Source organism: Heteronotia binoei, chromosome 17 (genome assembly GCF_032191835.1).
Source record: "Heteronotia binoei isolate CCM8104 ecotype False Entrance Well chromosome 17, APGP_CSIRO_Hbin_v1, whole genome shotgun sequence".
NCBI lineage: Eukaryota > Metazoa > Chordata > Lepidosauria > Squamata > Gekkonidae > Heteronotia > Heteronotia binoei.
This window is the reverse complement of record NC_083239.1, coordinates 21,494,543-21,515,209: the sequence shown is the minus strand read 5'-3', so window position 1 is coordinate 21,515,209 and position 20,667 is coordinate 21,494,543. Positions and strand designations below refer to the sequence as shown.

Below are 20,667 nucleotides of genomic sequence, written 5' to 3'. Positions count from 1 at the left end.
GGATAACTTACTTATGGCCGGTCACAGATGCTACTTAGCGTGTGAGCACAATACTATTATTAATCTGTCAGCAGAAAGTGGGACAAAGCTCCCTGTTTGTCTAGAAAACCCACTGGACTGGATTTCCATCCTGGAGAAATCATTAACTCCCCACCAGAACAGGGATTAACAGTCTATGGTTGCCTTCCCCCATCAGACCACATGTGGTGCACAGCTGGATCAGACCAGCAGTCCATCTGGTCTAGCAACTTGACCCACGCAGTTGCCAGCCAGCAGCCCTGGGTTGACCAATAAACAGGACACAGAGGCCAAGGCCTTCCCCTGAGGCTATCTCTCGCCAAAGGTATTCAGAAGTTTGTTGCCTTTGAATGTGGGAGTTTCCTTTTAACAGCCACTGAAGGGCCTCTCCTCCAACACTCTGATAAAGAGAACAAGAACAACATAATGATCCACTCCAACATTTGGAAGAGGGAGACCAAGATCTGCTGCAGCTCACTACAGTTTTTGCATAGTGTGTAGTTGCAGACTCATGCTCCACCACTCAGGCAGATTGCTGCAGACTCCATGGGACTGCATCAGGCCGACAGGACAGGTGGGTTCCCAAGATGTCAACAGTACTCCCATTCTTAACTTGCATCCAAACAGGTCAGAAGCAGCATAAGAAAACCCTATGTCCTACTTCTTGCCCACTTCTGCTGGCATCAGGAGGCTCCAAAGGGGACCTGAGCCCCAAACTCTAGTACCAACAAACCTCCCTGCCCAAGTAGTGCCACTCTGGAAGCTAAGCCTGGAGCATCTGACAAATAATCTGAGAGTGCCTTTCTTCAGCAGGAGCCCGGGGGGCCAACAGAGATCGGGACTGCAAGATTTGGGTTCCCTAGGCACTCTCTCTCTAAGCGTCATCCTATGCTTACTGGGACAAAAACAGCAAGCCTTCCCTTCTTCTCTGCTTCTGCATGTAATGTGTGAACCACTCTCAGCCTCAAGTATGTCTTTTTTTTAAAAAAGGATAGCAAACAACTCCAAAGGACGTGTTTTAAGACAAACCCTGTAAAGACAGTACAAAGCTTTGCTAATGTAAAAATACCATATAAATATAAGGAGGAGCTTCACCAAAGAGAACATTTTGCACATTCCAGAAGAGTGACAGAAAATATTCTACTTTGAAGCCATACTTGCAGCAGCTTGTTTCGAGCTCAGAGAGCACCCAAACATTCTCCACATCCCATAAGAAACTGGCCTTTGGATCCAATGCATCCACTTGGCTTTAGCATATTTTGCAAAGCAGTTTTCCTGCAAGCACCATAATGGCCATTCAAAAGAAAAAACAGAGACAGATAATCTATGCCATTATGAGTAGTGTTCTGCCAACATAATATGCTAGCCAGGCATAGTGGTTAGAATGATGAACCTTGCAGATCTGGGTTAAAATCTTCACTCAGTCGTGGTACTTGCTGGCTGACCTCGGGTCATCACTCTACAACCTAACAGGATTGTAGAGAAGGAACAAGGGAATGGATGAAGGGAAAAGCATGTATGCCATCCTGAGCTCCATGAGGAAAAGCAGGACAAAAAATGTACCAGAAAGAAATGAAAGATGCTGATTGATGAAAACCAATTGGTGCCACAGATCTCACAGGAGACTGGGCCCATTTGGGAATCATCTTGTTTACAATGCCTGCCTAGCAAAGGGGAAAATCAATGTTTAAGCTATAAAATGCTCTTGCCCCCCCTTTATTATGTATTCAAAAAGCAGACAAGAGAAGAAGAGTCCAATCTGTTCAGTTCACTGCAGAGATGGATGTGCTTCTAAGTGCCCTCCTCCCCCTGCTCAAGAATGGTCTCTCTGGTCTAGAACAAACGTTCCACCACTTTCTTCCTCCCGCCTCTCACAGGACAACTCTTGCTACGTTCAAATATCTGTTTACAAAGGTGGGGTTCAAAGTGGAAAAAGTTATAATTATCAGAAGCTTCACCACTCCAAGCTACTCAAAATACCTGCTTGCAGAAGAACACAAGAGCCTTAGATCTGACCTACATCATTCAGCAACTCATTGGCAGTCACAACCACTGAGATGTCCCTGAGAAGTTCACATACAGGGCATGATTCTCCACCATTGCCATGGCTCAGTGCTAGAGCATCTCCGTTGGCAGGTGCATGGCGCAGTGTCAGAGCATCTCCGCGGCATGTAGAAGGTCCCAGGTTCAGTTCCCAGCATTAAAAGGTACAGGCAGCAGGTGATGTGAAAAGATCTCAGTTTAAGAGCCTAGAGAGCTGCTGCCAGCCAGAGCAGACAACAATGACTTTGATAGACTAATGGTTGATTCAATATAAAGCTGCTTAATGTGTTCACCTCTAGCTTCTGGCTTTGAGAGGCAGACTGCTGATGAACATCAAGGTTCCGCTTAGCTAATGTGGCTGCCCGCTATAAATCTGTCTAACCCTTTTTAAAATTAAATGGAGAATTCTCCATCTAACCTAGCAGAAAGCCTCTATAATAATTTAAGCACTACTCCAAAAAGAACATGAAAGGTCTCATTTTTAAAAATGCCTATTCTTTTTTTACAGATCGCTATCCATGTACACAGAAGTTTACAATGACAATAAAACATTATATAGGTCCAGACCCCAAAGAGTCTGAAATTTGACTACAGGGAGAAAAAAAGAGATTGGGAAATAACTCGATCTCATCAGCTCTTGAAAGCTAAACAGGGTCAAGCCCTGGTTAGTACTTGAATGGGAGACCACCAAGGAAGTTCAAGGTTGCTACACAGACACAGCCAATGGCAATCACAAACCACCTTTGTTCTCCTCTTGCCTTGAAAACCCTATTGGGTTGCCATAAATTGGCTATGACTGGAAGGCGTTTTACATACAGCTACCATGGGAACAAAAGCCAGTCATGGACACAACTGAAATAGGGGTTGGGATTTGAGAATAAACACAGAAGAGGGATCTAGGCCAGCTCTTGCCCTCAAGGCCAAGCCAACCCCAACAGTACAGTTAAACAAGACCCCAGATTACCACTTCAAATCCTGATAAGAGATACAGAAGCACCAACACAGTCATGAAGGTCTAATGCAGAATACAAAGTCCTAAAACTGGCTACATTTGAAAACAGCCATCAGACATTGTTTCACCATTGTTTCGCCGCACATATTCTATCCAGTATTCCAGTGCACAGTTTCTGTTTGGGAAGTTGGCAGTTTGATCTTAATACTCCCTCCCCCTTCTAGTGCCTACCTGGAAAGTAAGCTTCCAATAGGGAAGCAAGGGTCACCTGTGCAGAAAAGCATTCCCAGTGGAAGAATTAAGTATGTGCAGATTCCCACGGGAACAAAAAATGCTTACTTTTCAGTATCTCCCAGATCCAAGGCCCCTAATTCCCTGCCCCCAAAAATGCAAAACTTGGATAATGCAGCCAGGAGAAGGATGTCTCATTGTTGCTATTCTTCAACATAGCTCCGGTTGCAATTTGGGCAAGCACAACTACTACAACAATTCTCTCCCCACAACAAACACACACACACACAACCAACAGTACGTTTTTGCAAAGCTACCCCTCCTCTTAAGCTTACAGGGAAGTTTTAGACTCATAGCAACCAAGAGGCTCTTCCTCAAGTCAAAGAGAAAAAGAAACTTTTTGCTGACCTTTTGTGTGCAGTTTTCACAGGGCTAAAGGCTTGTCTGTGAACGTCTACAGCAGGGGGGAAAAACCCTCTTTGGGGTTGAAGTCTGGCTAATAATGCACCGAAATGAGCACACACACTCACAGGCAACGACCGAAAGGAAAGGGACCGCAATCACCAAAAAGCGCCTACTCATTGCTTATGCCCGTCTGCATACCGGTCTAGAGCAGGAGCCTTCTAAGGCAAGTACCAGACCAGAGTAGACAGCGCGTCCCGGCAAACATCGGGGGGAGGGGGTAGATGCAGCACCGAAGAGGGGACTTCTCCTTAGTGCTAATACTATTAGCGTCTGCTTTGTTTAATTCATGCGCCTCCTTAAATTGGGGGCTCAAATCCCCACTACTTCAGATAGAGCCACACGGCCCTCCAGAGTGGGGGAAAGGCCCTTTCACTACCGCCGCCTGCCCAGCGTGGCCTCCTGGCTGCGCCCCCACCCCCCACCCCAAAAACCCGCGCATATCCAGAGAAGGGAGAGAACCCCGCCTTGGGCTGCACTCGGGAGAGGACCCGACATTGCCCCGGCTGGGTAGGATCCGAACCAGACGGCAAAAGGAGACAGGCCACAGCTAGGGATGGAAGGGAAGAGGCGCTCCCCGGCGACAGCCAGCCCAGAGACCACAGGTACTCTTCCTGCCTAGTCGGTACCGTCCGGGCAAGGGCGGCCACTCTTCCAGGCTGAGCTGTCTGACAGGCAGGTTGGGGCCAAGAGGCAGAGCCAGCGTCAGCCGCCCCCGCCTGGCTACTTTTAGCCTCTTTCGGTCTAAGAAGATTGGGGTGGGGGGATGCTCTATTGCCCCATTTCCCCTTCCTTCCGGCCTGGGAAAAAAGGAACGGCGAAAGAATTAAAACGACTGGGAAGGGGGAACGAGATCCAGGATGTAAACCCGACTCCAAGAGACTAGAGAGAGGAAGAATCCCCCGTCCCGCCAAACGCACAAAGAGATGCCACCGGAGCGCCCCCCAAAGCCGCCGCGTTCGTCCACCGGCCCACCTTTGTAGCGCTCCAGGACATCCTCGTACGCCTGCACGAACTCCTTCTCCTGGCTCCGGTTCAGCGGTAGCTGCCCCGGCACGTAGCCGGCCATGGCGGGGGCCCGGCCCGCGCGGCGCCCGATCCCTTTGTCCGGAGCCTGCTGGGCGAGGGAGAGAAGGGGGAAGGCAAGCAGCGGTCGTGCGCTCTGCGCTCTTCCAGGCCGGCCACTGGAGCGCCGCCGCCGCCGCTTCCCTTCTCTTCCCGGCCTCCAGGCTCAAGCTCCACCCGCTGCTGTCACGGAGGCCCAGGCCAGCCCCCGCCTTCGCTTCGCTTCCTCCCTGGCCCGGCAAGTGGTGAGGGCACCCGGCGGCCGGTAGGAGTACTGCGAAGGCAAAGCCGGATCCACCCCCCTCTCATCCCGGGAAGAGCCCGAAGTCCTACTCAGAAGCCAGGCGGGGCGCGGATTGGTTGCTGGCAGCGAACAAGCAACGTCAGAACCCGGCCGGACGCAAGTCGGAGAAAGGGAGAGGAGGCGAGGTGCATCTCCAGAAGCGGAACAGTATCCGGCTCTGGAAGACAATAGGGACCGGCAAGGAGACAACTAAACACGACAGAGCTCCAGCCCAGACCCTGGAGCGAACAGGGAAAGACCCTCGCGGTAAGGACCAGAACCTGAGCAGAAAAACTGAAGGACGCCAGAAAGAGAAATAGACCTAACAAGGCAAAAAACAAACAAACGCAGGCCTCAAGCGGTTAAGCCGATGCCCTCTTTTTTTGCAGGCCCTCTCTACACCTGGCTTTTCTTCCCACTTCCGCTCCTTGAGTTTGCACTCAGTGCAGACTGGGAGCCTCTCCATGACAAGGTCCTGCCCCCCTGCATCACCCAGCATTCCCTTGGAAACAAAAGAATGCTTTGGTCTTGGAGATAAGAGGGGGCTCTTTTCCTGACAAACTGGCATTGCAAAGACCTCCCACAGTACAAGCATTATTTGGTGTTAGTTGGCTCCATATTCCTCTTCAAACTGCTGGTGTGGGGGAGGGGAGATTGTGCACAGCACTGTCATGCATTCCTACACCTGCCAGGTTTTTCCTGGTTTCAATTTGTATTTTCAAGCCTGCTTTGCTATGATTTTTCCTTGAACATCATGTCACTAGCCCTGTTCAGGTTACAGTGAATGCATGTACATCCGTTTGCAGGAAAGAGCCAACACGCATATAAACTGGGATTAGTTCTTGGATAAATGTGGAGTTTAATTCATACATTCTGCTCTACATGCATTGTTTATAACTTTGAGAATTACTCAGCAGCACATATATGAAGAAAAATCAATTGGATTCTACATGTGTTCACTGTAACTTATAAACAAGGGTAAAGTGTATTTGAGGAATGTGTGAGTTCCCCATTTCCCCTTGCATCTGCCACCTTCCCCCTGCATGTTTTTTTTTTTTGGGGGGGGGGGGGGTTGTGTGTAGTTTAATGGTTCAGATTAGGATCTCAGAAAGCCAGGTTCAAATCCCCACTCTGCTACAAAAACTTGCTGGGTAACCTTAGACCAGTCATACACTATCAACCTAACCTACCTCACTGGGTTGTTGTGAAGATCCAGTGGAGGAGAGAATAACAATGCAAGCTGCTTTGTGTCCCCATTGGGGGGAAAGGTGGGACATAAATGAATTAATTAATTGCTATTGTGGAAGCACATCATTACACTAATATTGATTTTAAAAACAAACAGCGTAAAGCCTGCCCATGGGGAGTGGGGGTAGCAGGTGCAAGGTAGAAAATCTCTCTCTTCATAGACTCTTGTTGCTGTTCTGAATGTCTTTGCCTTCAGTACAGCAATGTGAGCAAAACAGGGAACCACCCATGTATGGAAGCACCCATACTGATATTTATGGCACCTCTTTTCTTGGAACAGTTTTTTTTACCCTGGCATTCTGATCAGGGCCACTGCGGGCATTTTTTATTCCAAGAAATAGAAGCAGCAAGTCCATACTGTTTGCCAAAGCATGTAGGCCTTGAGAAGGAGGCTGTTTTGCTACTTGGCTTTAATAATATTAGTATCTCTGTAAGCCAGCTGGCCCTGAAAGTAACTTGAGTGAACAAAACACCATTGTTACTGCTGTAAGTCTACATAGCATGTGACTTCCTCAGCCACACACAACCCATTAAGGCATCTTTGCTGGTCCACCAGGAGTGCAAGAAACCACCTGGTTTTATTGCCTACCCAGACCTGCAAGAATTGAGCACATTATGTGGCAGGTACTTAGCTAAGGTCACAAGGCACTCACATTTACCCCATGTTCAATCAGGTATGGCTGAAAAGGTCAAAAGATGCATTTGTCATGACTGTGTTTTTCCAACATGGAACAGTTTGGAGCAAAGGAAATTTGTAATATTTGAAGAGGGCCTGGGCCACAACTGCAGAAAAGAGCAATGGAATAAAGATGTAAGTAAATTAAGAGCTTGAGTGGCATCTGGTGGAAAAACCAGAGCAGTGCAAGAACTGACAAAATGTCCCCGGATTTCTCCTTTGAGGTGCATCTTCAAGGGAAAGAAAGGGGGTTAACTAGGGATGGGCACGAACTGCATTTTTGCAGTTTGGTTTGTGGCTGAACTACAAACAGATATGCCAGTTTGCAAACCGCAGCAGTTCATATCAGCTCATGAGACATTTAAACCAAACAGCAAGGAGCAAAAAGCAAGGTTTGTTTGGGGGTTTTTTAACATAGGTGTGGGTGTGCATCTGTGTACCTAGAAGTCATGGCAACTTCTGATGACTGACCCCTACTAGAGGCATGGAGGATATTCAGAGAGATGGCTGAATAAAGCCTGTCCTAGCCCTCAGGCTGTGGTATTCCAAGCAGGTCTCCTTCCAAAGTACTTGTGAGAGTTGACCTTGCTTAGCTTCCAAGATCTGACAAGACTGAGTTTGCCTGGGCTATCCAGATCAGAGCTGAAAGCAGGGGTTTAAATGACTTGGAGTCATCTAAACCCTTGCTTTCTGCTTCCCACTACTCAGCTGGTTTTTTTGTGAAGAGTAGAAAGCAGAGGTGTAAATGGCTTCAAGCCATTTAATCCCGTTTCTGAAGTTCGTGGTGGCTCTTCAGATCACGAACATAATTTTGCGAACCATGAATTGGTCAAAATTCATGACACAATTTGTTGGCCAGTTCGTAGTTATAGTCCCTAGTGGTTACAGAATTGGGAGGGGTTTGGATTTAACAATAACAGAAACAGTTTGAGATCCAAAATGTATGTCTAAAAAGGTGGTGTGTGTGCTTTTGACAGCAGTTATTTCCGGCAGCATGAGGATATAAAGAAGGGACAAAGGGGGAAAGTGACAAATGCCGGAATGTGTGTATATAGTAGGGCGGGAAACTTATTTTCAAAGAAGCTATGTGGGTGGCCTTAAATCACACACTGTCAGCCTAACCTACTTCACAGGGTTGTTGTGAGAATAAAATGGAGGAGAGGAAAATGATGTAAGCCACTTTGGGTCCCCATTGGGGAAAAAGGCAGGCTATAATAAATAAAACAAATATTTGTGGGGAATTTTGTCAGTCTGAATGTGAGCCCTCCTACTGCACTCTGAACCAGCCAAGTCCCCTCTCCCACCCCAATGTTCTTTCTCTTCATTCTGCTTCATGTGTGAAAGGGGTCCTTCAGGGGCCAGGCCTGAGGAAGACAAGGCCTCTTCAAGTTAGACTGAGAGTTGTTTAAACCTTAAGTCTTTTGCAAAGGGGAAGCTTCTTTACTTTGGCTGTGGGGCATCTTGCAGTCAGGTGGGGGGGGGGCGAAGAAAGCTCAGGGGGAAAATCGCACACCCTCAATGGGCCTGGAACCATAGCAACCACCAGAATGGCTGCTCAGCCATCTGTGTTACCTTGGCAACAGGGAAAGCGCCTTCGTCCATTTCACTCAGTGCTGTATTTGGCAGGCCCAGTTGAGGGGCACTGGTGAAACCATGGGGAGGGTGCCTCCCCAGCAGGCCCCTTGGCGAGGGTGTGAGATGTAAGTTGCTCCTTTTGTGGAAGGTGTGAAGATAAAACAAAAAGGCTTTAGACCCATACAGAGCTTGTGAAAAGGCTAAAATCTCAACACTTGTCCTTGCAATGTTATATAAAAAGGAAGGGGTATTTAAAGTGCAGCTTCAGTGCCAAGTATTTCTCCTCTGGGGCTCTCCCCACTCCACTCCCCCCCCCCAAAAAAACCCCATTTTGCTCCCCCTCTGATGAGGAGGAGACCCTTATCTGGGGTAAAACAGCTTTTTAAAAAGTGCTTGAGGAGGAAGGTATGGGTGGGGGGCCAGCTGCACTTTAATTCCCAGCCCAGCCATCCTTAAAGTCTGGCTATTGAATCCTGATCCATCTAATTGCATGGTCAACATTCACAGCTCTGCATAAATATTATCTCTTTTCGCCTTACATGTCCCTGTAGGATGGTGGTAGAAAGTGCAGCAAACTTATAGCAGCCCTATATGGCATTCAAGGCAAGAGAGGTGGTTTGTCATTGCCTGCCACTGACCTGCACTTTTTGGTGGCCTTCCACCCAAGTACTCGTGTTTCAAACAATTTTATTAGTTCTTACTTCATTAATAATTACTTTTTTTTAATCTATCCCATATATTACTTTCTGCCCACCCCTTCCCCTGTTACTTGACCCCTGCCAGTGTTATATACTTAAAATCTTAATATTAAAGATACCCTTAATTAATAAGAACCAAAATTAATATCCTCTTCCCTTTTGTACTTGGTCATTATCAAAAATTGTCCAATGTCCTTTTATTTTCCACTCTTTTTCTACATATCTTCTGAACTTTTTCCACTCCATCTTAAATACTTCTAAATCATAGTCTCTTAAGGTTCTTGTTAACTTGTCCATTTCACTTCATGTCATAACTTTTACAATCTAATCCCATTTCTCTGGTATTTTTTCTTGCTTCCATAACTGCGCATACAATGTCCTAGCAGCTGAGAGCAAATACCAGATTAAAGTTCTATCTTCTTTTGGAAATTTTCCCATTTATAATCCCAACAGAAAAGTCTCTGCAACTTTGTTAAATTCGTATCCCAAGATCTTAGAAATCTCTTGTTGAATCATCTGCCAATACTTTTTCGTTCTTTCACAAGTACACCACATATGGTAGAAAGAACCTTCATGTTTTTTACATTTCCAACATCTATCTGGCATCTTATTGTTCATCTTTGCCAACTTTTTAGGAGTCATATACCATCTGTACATCATCTTAAAACAATTTTCTTTAATACTCTGACATGTTGAGAGTTTCATAGAGTTCTTCCACAAATATTTCCATGTGTCCATCTGTATTTCTTTATTTACATTAATTGCCCACTTAATCATTTGAGATTTCACTACTTCACCTTCCGTAGACCATTTTAAAAGTAACTGATAGATTTTCGAAATTAATTTTTCATTATCTCCAAGCAGAACTTTTTCCATTTCTGTTTGTTCTCATCTTATTCCTTCAGTTTTAACATCGCTTTCCATCAAACTTTTTATTTGTTGCATTTAAACCAATCATATTTATTATTCAACTCTTCAGCAGTTTTCAATTCTATTTTACCGCTTTGTATTTTTAGTAATTGATTATATGACATCCCTTTTTCCTCTCCTGTCTCAGCTGTTATTCTTATTACTTCTGCTGGCACTATCCATAGTGGTTTTCTCTCATCACCATATTTCTTGTACTTCATCCAAATATTTAGTAGATTATTTCTTATATAATGGTGAGGGGGAAAAAAACCATCCGACTTTTTCTTTCCATAGTACATGTAAGCGTGCCAGCCGAATTTATTTCCATGACCTTCCAACATTAAAAGTTTTTTATTCAACAGCGTCACCCAATCTTTTATTCACACTAGACAAACTGCTTCATGATATAATCTTAAATCTGGTAGTTGAAATCCTCCTCTTTCTTTAGCATCTGTTAAAACTTTCATTCTAATCCTTGGTTTTCTCCCGGCACATACAAATTCTGAAATCTTTCTTTTGCCATTTATTAAATTGTTTACTGTCTTTCACAATCGGAATAGTTTGAAACAAATACATTATTCTCGGCAAAATGTTCATCTTAATTGCAGCTATTCTACCAAGCAGTGACAAATTAAGCTTGTTCCATTTTATCATATCTTCGTCCATTTTACACCATAACTTTCCATAATTGTTTTTAAACAGATCAATATTCTTCATTGTTATTTCCACGCCCAAATATTTTACTTTAGGGGTAACTTCACATCCCATTCATCTCTGCGATTCCTTTTGTTTACTTACTTGCATACTTTTACACAAAATTTTTGACTTTTTTTTATTAACATAAAGTCCCACCAATTCTCCAAAATCTTGTATTTTGGCTAACAACAAAGGTGTTACTTGCATAGGATTTTCATTTATAAACATTATATCATCTGCAAATGTTCTATATTTATAGGAAAATCCTTTAATTCTCATTCCTTCAATTTCTTCATCATCTTGTATTTGCATTAATAAGATTTCAAGAGTCATTATAAACAACAATGGTGAAAGCGGACAACCTTGCCTTGTACCTTTTCTGATTATCATTTTTTCTGTAAGATCTACATTTATACATAACCTTGCATGTTGTTCAGTATAAATTGCTTTTATCATTCTTATAAAGTTTTCCCCCAACTTTATTTTCTCCACTACTGCAAACATAAAGCCCCAATTCAAATTATCAAAAGCTTTCTCTGCGTCCGCAAAGAATAATGGAACTTCCTTCTCTGGATGTCTTTCATAGTATTCTACAATATTTACAACAGTTCTAATATTGTCTCTTATTTGCTTTTTAGGGAGAAAACCCGCTTGGTCTTCCTTTATAAAGTTTATTAGATATTGTTTAAGCCGTTCTGCTAAGATTCTTGTGTATATCTTATAATCATTGTTTAATAATGAGATTGGTCTATAGTTCTTTACATTAGTGACATCTCTATCTTCCTTTGGAATCAACTAAATTACTGCTTCCTTCCATGTATTTGGTATTTTCCCATTTATTCTTATCACATTCATTAATTTTTGAAGTTTTGGTATTAATTCTTCTCTAAACATTTAAAAAATTTTTAAAGGTCACTTCATCAAGATGTTGTGTAATATTTTTAAAGAAAATGTCTTTAGCACCATTTGGAGCATAAAGTCCCAACAACAACGGTTTTTTGGCATTCAAAGTAATTTCTACCGCTATATATCTTCCATCTTTATCTTTAAATACCAATTTCGGGTCTGATTCTTGTTTAATATAAAAGACTACTCCTCTCTTCTTCTGTACAGCCAATGTAAAAATTCTAGTCCCAATTGTTTATTCCATAGAAATTTATAATCCTTTTGTAATTGTAATCCTTTTCCCTTGAAGTTCAAAGCTCAAACCTTCAGGTATTATCCATCTATACCCCATTCCACTGTTACGTAGTTTTTCTGTCAATTTTTTATATGCCTTTCTGTCAGTTAGCACTTGTCTTGGCGGTTCTTTCATAATTCTTACTCTACTGCCTCCCACTGTCAGTGACTTTTCAAAGTTTTTATTCATGATCTTTCCCACCATTTTTTTTGTCATAAATCTTATGGCCACATCTCTTGGCAGATTGTTCTTTTTTGCATAGAGTGAATTTACTCTATACATATAGTTATACATATTCTATTCCCTTCAGGATCTTACTCCAAAAATTCTGCAATTATTTTTATTATGTATTCTTTCAGGTCTGATTCTTCATCTTCAGGTACACCTCTCAGATGAATCTAAGTTTCCATCATTTGCAGTCATGAATTGTCACTTTTTCTTGTAATTTTTACAAGGTGGAGTCATGTGTTTTCACTCTCTCTTCCACTTCTTGTACTTTCTTTGTTATTACCACAGTGTCATTTCTGAGATTCTCTATTTTTTTAATTCTTTCTTTAAGTCCTCAATATCCTTTCTTATTTCTTTTTTAGAGGCAGTTATCATTTCTTTCACCCCCTTCATTATCCTAGCTTCCATTGCATCTAATTAGGCTTGCATTTTCTCTATTGAAGCAGACCTAGCACAAGTTTGTTTCAGGTCTGACGTAAAAAAAAAAAATCAAAAATTCTGATCTCACCAGATTAAATTTGAACCGTCAGATTTGATAAAGTGAAGCTTGCCCTTTCCAATGCACCCAATTTCACTGTCCTCTGAGCCTCCCAGGCTCACATATTAATGTTTAAAGTTTTTATTTCTCCCAAAATGGCGGTCACAACTTTTGCTTCACTTTAAAAAAAAATCTTTTTTTCCCTTTTACCAGGCCCAAGATATAGACCGGGGCACTAAGACTGGGATTTGACCTAGACACTGAACCAGCTCTCAATATGATGGATGGAGAAAAATTTTTGTTCTTTTGTTTAAAATAAATAGCCAGTGTGATGTGGTAACTAGAATGTTGAACTAGGACCTCAGAGCATCAGGTTCAAATCCTCACTTGCTATAAAATGTCGTGGATAAGCAAGAGACTGTTACTCTCTCAGCCTAACCTACCTTACAGGGTTGTTATGAGGGTGTGAAACATTGGAGTGTTTCGCTTTGGCTGGACTCAGCTTAGTCTAGCCTAGGCTTCCCAACCCTCCCGCCCTGGCGGGGGACCCCAGGGTTTCCACCCTCTTCCCCCGCTCCCCCAAAAAATGGAAGTGGGGGGAGGGGGGAAACGGCGCCGGGGAGCATGGCGAGCCGCCCGATCCAGGAACGGGCGAGGCTGCCACGCTGCTGCCGCCCCCTCCCCGCCCACCGCAGCTGCTCCGCCGAGATGGGCCCAGGCTGAGCCCATCTCGGAGGAGCAGCCAAGAGGCGGCAGCAGCGGAGGGGAGGGCGAGGCAGGCCAGGAGCATGGCGAGCCGCGAATCCGGGCCCTTCTAGGACCCGGACTTGCGGCTCACCACGCCCCCGGCCCGCCTCCACCCCCCCCTCCGCTTCCACCCCAGAGGTGGAGCGGGCAAGGCCGCCGCGCCGCTGCCGCCTCTTCTCTGCTCGCTGTGGCTGCTCCTCCGAGATGGGCTCAGGCTGAGCCCATCTCGGAGGAGCAGCCACGGCGAGCGGAGAAGAGGCGGCAGCTGCGGGGCGGCTCGCCACGCTCCCCGGCGCCGTTTCCCCCCTCCCCCTAGCTCCACCCCAGTGTCTCCTGGCTCCACCCCCAAAGTCTCCTGGCTCCACCCCCAAAGTCCCCAGATATTTCTGGGGTTGGACTTGGCAACCCTAGTCTAGCCAAAGTTTGAAATCCAAGTTTCAATGGGAAAGTTATGCTTAAATATCCTTTATTGAAATCTGTTATATTTTAGGCTTGCCAACTTCCAAGTGGGCCAGGAGATCCCCCAGAATTACAACAGAGATCAATTCCCCTGAAGAAAATGGAGGATGGACTATATAGTATTATACCACACTGAGGTCTCTTCCCAAACTCCATCGTTCCCTTTCTCCAAGTTTTCAGAAATTTCCCAACCTGTAGTTGGCAAGTCTATTATATAATTATTGTATTAATGCTGTAGCCTACCAGCAGGCTCAGCCATTGTGTGCAAACACTGTGACGTAGTCAAGAGCAAATCACATATTGTTAACAAAATGCAGCTGCCGTAAGGAGAATGTGTCATGGGGAGAGGAAAACTCCAGCAGGACCTAGGAATCGCAGAGGCTGTGTAATGCAGTCAGCAAGATAGCAGGGAGACAAAGAAGGCAGATATGTGGGGAATGGGTAGAAACAAACACTGGATACTTGATGTGGTAAATAACCAACCAAATGTCATGGATATAGCCAGGAATATAGGGGAACAGTTACTGGTCTGGACGAAAAAGATTGTGGAGGATGCTTCTGCAGGCCAGAAACAGGGATGCTCTGATCTCTTGCCTAGACATGCTAAATAGGGAGTCCAGAGACTCAGAATAGAACAGCCTTGCAGAAGGCCAGAGCAAAGGCATAACAATAATATGGCCTCTGGTAGATTAGAAATGGTATAATTAATATCAATAGATACAATACGTCTGGGCCCAGGTGCATGAAGTATCTTGGAATTGCAAGAATATCCATCTAAATATAGAAGTAGAGAGAGTTCAAAGGTGGGATCTATTGGCTGCGGACCAAAAAATAATCATATGTATGAGAAACTTGTACTCTCTATTTTTAATATTCTTTGTTTAAAAAGCAGCAAAATGAACTAACATAGTTTTTATATATTTGAAGAAGATATTATACTGTAGATAATTTTGTAAGTTATATCGTAATTAGTTAGCTAAGAATATGAGCCCTTATCAGGCAGGACAGCTAGCTATTGCTGGAGGATGATTTTGAAAACCTCTCAGTATAGGAAGCAATACGCTGATGATCCGGAGTGTCTTTTTCAAAGATTCTCCTTGCTTGTAACCTGCTTGCTTTTGGCAAGAAATAATTCAGGGCTCAAGTAATCACTCTCCTTTAATTATCTGGGTAAAATCAACAGATGGCATTAACTTAAGTGCCATGTTAAAAGTATAAATAATCATGTTTGAATAAATAGATAAAATGAAGGCTAAATTCTCCAGTAATAGTAACATGTATACGATACACAAAATGAGCCCCCCCCCCCAATTGTTGGAGTGTACCTCTTACCAGGAATTTAATGATCTGATATAGGAATGCCTTGGGCTTCTTAAGTGCGTACCTATATCTGAATCAGGCCTGGCCAAGTTCACTTGGAACAGAAAGCTTCACTCAATAGTTTTATATATCATTTATAAATATCTGCTACTTATTCATAGGACCAAACAGCGGCCTGTAACGGTTTAGCCTCCCTTCCCCCTCCCCACACCTGAACACTGTGGGGCTGAAATCTGCCAATTCACACATTACTGAGAACACAGATGTTCACAACGCTTTTCAATGGGGTACTTCAACCTCTATGAACAGGTATGCAGAATACTTCTTTTTTGCTGAAAATGAGGGGTATGTCACTTCCATTGTGGTGCAGATTTTGCTTCTGAATGATTTGTCACAAAAGAACACCTACATTGTGGGATTCTGAACACAACCAAACATGAATTTGTAAATACAAAAATAGATGCTGCAAAAATGAATACTTTGCTCTTGAGGATCCCAAATCTTCTCTTTGAATTAAGTAATTTGCATAAACCCAATAGAAAACAATATCCACCTGTCTATAGCTGTATCCATCTATCTATAGCTGTAATCCTATGGGCCTTTTTCTTTAAACCTCACTGAATAACATGGGATTTACTTTGTAGTAGTTCAATTTAGGCATACCCCTATGTTACCTTTCCCTTTCACAGCATTTATAAAATGCTTTCTCTCAGTTTCAGTAAGGCATGCTTGCCTACCACCCCCCAAAGTACTTCCTTTGTTTTATTTTGGTAATCATTTCTTGATTTTAGATTGTCAGCTCCCCAGAGAACATAAGCGAGGTCTCCTTGGGAGAGGGGGCATCCATAACAGAGACTCTGAAGCTTCACATGGCGTTGCTTATTTTTAGCTGCCAACCTGTGCCTAAAATAAGTAAAACTTCTGTTGTGTTAACTAAGCTTGTGTGTGTGTGTGTGTGTGTGTGTGTGCGTGTGCGCACATCTGTGCCTGGAATATATAATGAAGCAATGGTAACGGAACAATTCCAGCACAGTTTCACTGGCATTTTTCTCTCCCTGTTGTCTTGGACCATTTCTATTTATTTTGGCCTCAAGGCAAAGCAATTGTTATTATTAGTTATTCTTTTCCATATTGGTATTTTTATGTATATACTTCCCTCCACCTGCATTCATTCCTTTATATGCACAAAGCCTTAAGTTTGCCAACTGTCAGAAGGGAAAAGAATGGCCCATCCCATGAACAGGGAGTTTATTGTATGGAAATGGGGGCAGCTAAAACTTTTCATGGCATGGAGATTAGTAATGTCACTTGGAAAGTAACATCCCATTCAGCCTGTACTGCAGGGACAGGACCAATGTTCCCTCTAAGCTGTGGAGTCTTGTGAGCAAAAACTCTACTTTGTGAGCTACTGGCATTAAAGTTGTGAGCTACTGCATATAAATTAGTTTGCTCTGGGGCCATCCTTCCTGAGCTGAGACAGAAATGTGTGAGCCAAAAGCTAAAAAAATTGTGAGCTAGCTCATGCTAACTCAGCTAAGAGGGAACACTGGACAGGATTTCTTTTTTTCCTCCAGGCAGCTGGAAGCCCTACAAAGCTTGCCTGATGGAGGGAGGGCATGGGAAGAGGCTCTGTGCTTCCTGGCTCAGCAGGCATTTCCAGCCCCAGTTCTACCCTCTGCCAAACAGTTAAATATGCATACATTGAAATGAATTAGTTACATTCCAATTAACAAGGGACAGAAAGGATCCTGCTTGTGGAAGGAGTTGCTGGCAAATACCAAAGCACTTAAAACACGCACAAGCAGATACTGGAAGACACATTCACAAACAGAGAAGAACAGAAAGATAACTGTAAACAGTAAGAGAAATTAAAACCAGCATGAAATTAATACAAGGAATCAACAGAGTTGTTCATTTTTTAAAAGCATAAGTAAGATCCAAATTAAAACTGGTTGTAAATTGTTGAAAACAGTCAAAGTGGTGGGAGAGTCAACCACCACTCTAAAGTCTGGGAGAATAACTAAGTCTTTGCTAATTTGCCAGCCTCCTGTATGCAGCTGTCTTAGAGTGTCCACAAAACAGCCACAGCCTCTATTGTCTTTTGAGTTGGTCTCTATTGTCTTTTAATTTGGCCCGCCCTAATGTTGACCCCAACAACAGCTTTTTTTCCCCAGTATCCATTTTTTGCTCTTTAGCTCCCCTCTGAAAGTGGGGAGCTTTGAAAGCTCATATTTCTTTTCCTTCAGAAGCTGCAGCAGGAATATCCTTGTTGCCAGTGCATGAACTTTCAGTCACATGCAAGCGACTGTTTTGTTTTCAACAAGCTGCCTCAGTCCATCCAGGTTAATATTGTCTACTCAGACTGGCTGTGGCTTTCAGGGTCTCAGGCAGAGAGGTCTTTCACATCACCTGCTGCCTAGTCCTTTTAGCTGGTGATGCTGGGGATTGAACCTGGAACCTTGTGCATCCAAAATAGATGTTTTAACACTAAGCTGTTTTTTAAAATGAAGCTGATTTATACCAAGTCAGGGTCATGAAGATCAGCATTGTTTGCTCAGACTGGCAGTGGCTCTTCAGGGTCTCAGGATGAGGTCTTTCAAATCACTTGCTACCTGGTCCTTTTAACTGAAGATGCCATTGATTGAACCTGAGATGTTCGGGATGGAAAGCGAAGGTTCTTCCTCTGAACCACAGCCCCCTCCCTGGCCCTCTACATAAAAAGAAGGGTGTCATGAATGCTGTGTATTTAGGCAAACAGCTCCCTGGGAGGGGGAAGGCCCTGAAAAATCAGGAGATCCTGACCATGTGAGGAGACATCTTTCTTTTGCACAGTTAATGTGCTTTTCTGCTTCTGAACCATGCTCCTTGCTTGCTCCATGGGGAAAATAGAATGTGACATACTCACTGCAGTATGGAAAACAAGTAGCCACCTCTGTCAAATTTTGTGGGGCATAAGTCCCCAGGAAGCTCAGAGATGGGTCAGATATTTGCATTTTATTTATTTATGATCATATGTAGGTCCTCTATTCAGATTTGCATGACACACCACTCCTGGATAACTGGTATGAGAAGCAACTCAAGGAAACCTCTGGATGCCAAATCTGATAAATGAATGAGGGGAAACCCCTAGGTTTAGCTGACAAGAAATTCCCCTGGAGTTTCTGATGATTTGGGGGAAACTGCTACTGCTGTTTCCAGACTAGTCCTGCCTCTCTGTGTGAAAGCCTGCTCCCCACCCACTCATGTTACTCAACCAGTATGGTGTAGTAGTTAAGAGTGTCAGACTAGTATCTGGGAAACTTGGGTTCAAATCTCCATTCATATTACAGAAGCTCACTGGGTGACCTTGGGCCAATCACACTCTCCCAACCTAACTACCTCACAAGGTTGTTGTGAGGATGAAATACAGGAGAGAACATTTAATGCAAGTTTTTGGTCTCCACTGGGAAGAAAGGCAAGCTATAAATGAAGTAAATCAAAATAAATAAATCTTAATATATGAAAATAAACAGTTCTCACCAACTCCATTAATTATTCTGAGGCTAGATGGGCAGCAACCCAAAAGAGTCTTCTTGACAATGACACCAAAATTCTCAGGGAAATGCATCTGTCCCTTTCTATTGTTGCCTTCTACTAGCAAGTGAAGAGATTTTTTTTTTCATGTAGCTTCTATTTTAAACCCGCTACTTCTGATCCACACCATAAAGTATATGCTTAATACAGGGGTCTTCAACCTTTTTGAGACTGTGGGCACCTTTTGAATTTCCAATACATGGTAATGCAACCACAAAATGGCCACCATGGGAGGCAGAGCATACGGGAAGCCCAACTGCAGGGGGAAAGAGGAGTACTTTTTAAAAATATGCTGGGAAAGAGGGTGAAAGTTCTAAAAACACAAGATGGGTGTCAGCAGTGCCATGGTGCCCATGAGTTCCAGTTAGGGACCTTGGATTAATAGATCTGCAAAATGGAGCTAGTGGCAGCAGCCCCCATACAGCTGAGCCAAGCCCCACACAACTTGGTTGGGCCCACTGCCAGCAGCCATCACACAACTCAGATTGTTCCCAAGGTGAAACTATCAGGGGTGAGGGAAAATGGGAGTACGATGGTTGGTGGGTGAGAAGACGAGATAAAAGCATGAATAAGGACCAAAGCTATGGGGGCCTCTGAGGGAAAGAGGAAATGTTCTCTGTGTGTGGTATAGTGGTCAGAGTGTCATACTACAACCCTGGGCTCAAATCCCCACTCTGCCATGGAAGCTTGCTGGGTGATCTTGGGCCAGTCATGCACTCTCAGCCTAACCCACCTCACAGGGATGTTGTGAAGATAACATAGAAGAGAGGGCAATGATGTAAGCCACTGGGGGCCCCCTAAGGGTAAATACACACACACATAGTTTTAAAGTTGTGTGGAAAGACAAGATAAAAATATTTTAAGTAAGTGACCTTGCACACAAGGACAGTAGTGCTGCCTGAAAACCTCCCCACACACCAGGGAACACAAAACAATATTTGCACCCTGCTGTTTTTATGGAGAGCTCAAAGCAGTTGCCCCTTCCATAATCCTGCTCCCACTGGTAAGAATGAACTTGCAACAAGTGCTGGAAGCCTGTTTCTGATCGTGACTTGTCCTTGGGGCACATGTCTTACAAATGCACAGGCAAAATGTAGTTCACAGGCCTGAATCCTCTTTCCCCAGCTTCAAGCAGGGGAAAGAGCCTGGGCCCGTAGCAGCAAGCCAAGGGATGAGTTGGCCCACCCCTTTCTTTATAAGTGTTCGCCTTCTTTGGGTAGTCCGCTATAGATGAAAGCCATAATGCCATCTGCATTATAACACTAATTCAGCAGCAAATGAGGAACCCAGGTGGCCTAGTGACATTTGGAGCAATAACAAGAGCCCGCCTGATCTGAGAGGCACTGGGTGGCCCCACCACTCCCTTGACACTGCTGGGTCAGTTGATGAAGTTTCCCTTTGTGGCCAGTTCACTCCACCCTGCTGTGCTTCTATTGTAAGAGGCAAAGGAGCCAACCACAGGGAATGGATTGTTTGGAGAGCAGACAAAGAACTCCAGAGGGACTCTCTTTTCTCTGCCTGGGTTTCTCCAGCAGAGAGTTACAAAAAAAACCCCCTTCTGCTGGTTGCTAATATGGAAATGAGATGGATCCAGCTGCAGGGGAAATGGAGGTAGAAGAATGTGCCAGGAAGATATGGGAGCAGAGGCAAGAAAGCAGAACGTAAAGCAGAGGAGGAAAAACACACTCCGACAACCCCTTCTTATGCATTAATAGAACTGCCGTGTTTATTGTTTTCAATCCACCCTGCTCAGCAGTCAACCTCCTCAGAAGACATTTTTTTCAACATTACACCAGCCTTGGTGTTATGCAATGCCCAGTTTTATT

The 20,667-nt window shown here is 44.0% G+C and overlaps 2 protein-coding genes across 17 annotated transcripts in view; one reads left to right on the top strand and one right to left on the bottom strand.

Moving 5' to 3' along the window:
* Positions 1–20,667, top strand: part of AK2 (adenylate kinase 2) — a 436,257-nt gene that overhangs the window by 302,920 nt on the left and 112,670 nt on the right. The window lies entirely within an intron of this gene.
* Positions 1–20,667, bottom strand: part of MACF1 (microtubule actin crosslinking factor 1) — a 414,929-nt gene that overhangs the window by 372,613 nt on the left and 21,649 nt on the right. For 2 of the 16 annotated variants that reach the window (XM_060258438.1, XM_060258447.1), the window contains exon 1: positions 4,682–4,935. The exons of the other annotated variants lie outside the window; for them this stretch is intronic. In XM_060258438.1, coding sequence (XP_060114421.1) covers positions 4,682–4,775 — 94 coding nt within the window. In that variant the 5' untranslated portion in view covers positions 4,776–4,935. Of the gene's footprint in view, positions 1–4,681; positions 4,936–20,667 lie in introns of those variants that run through there. 16 annotated transcript variants of the gene reach the window in all.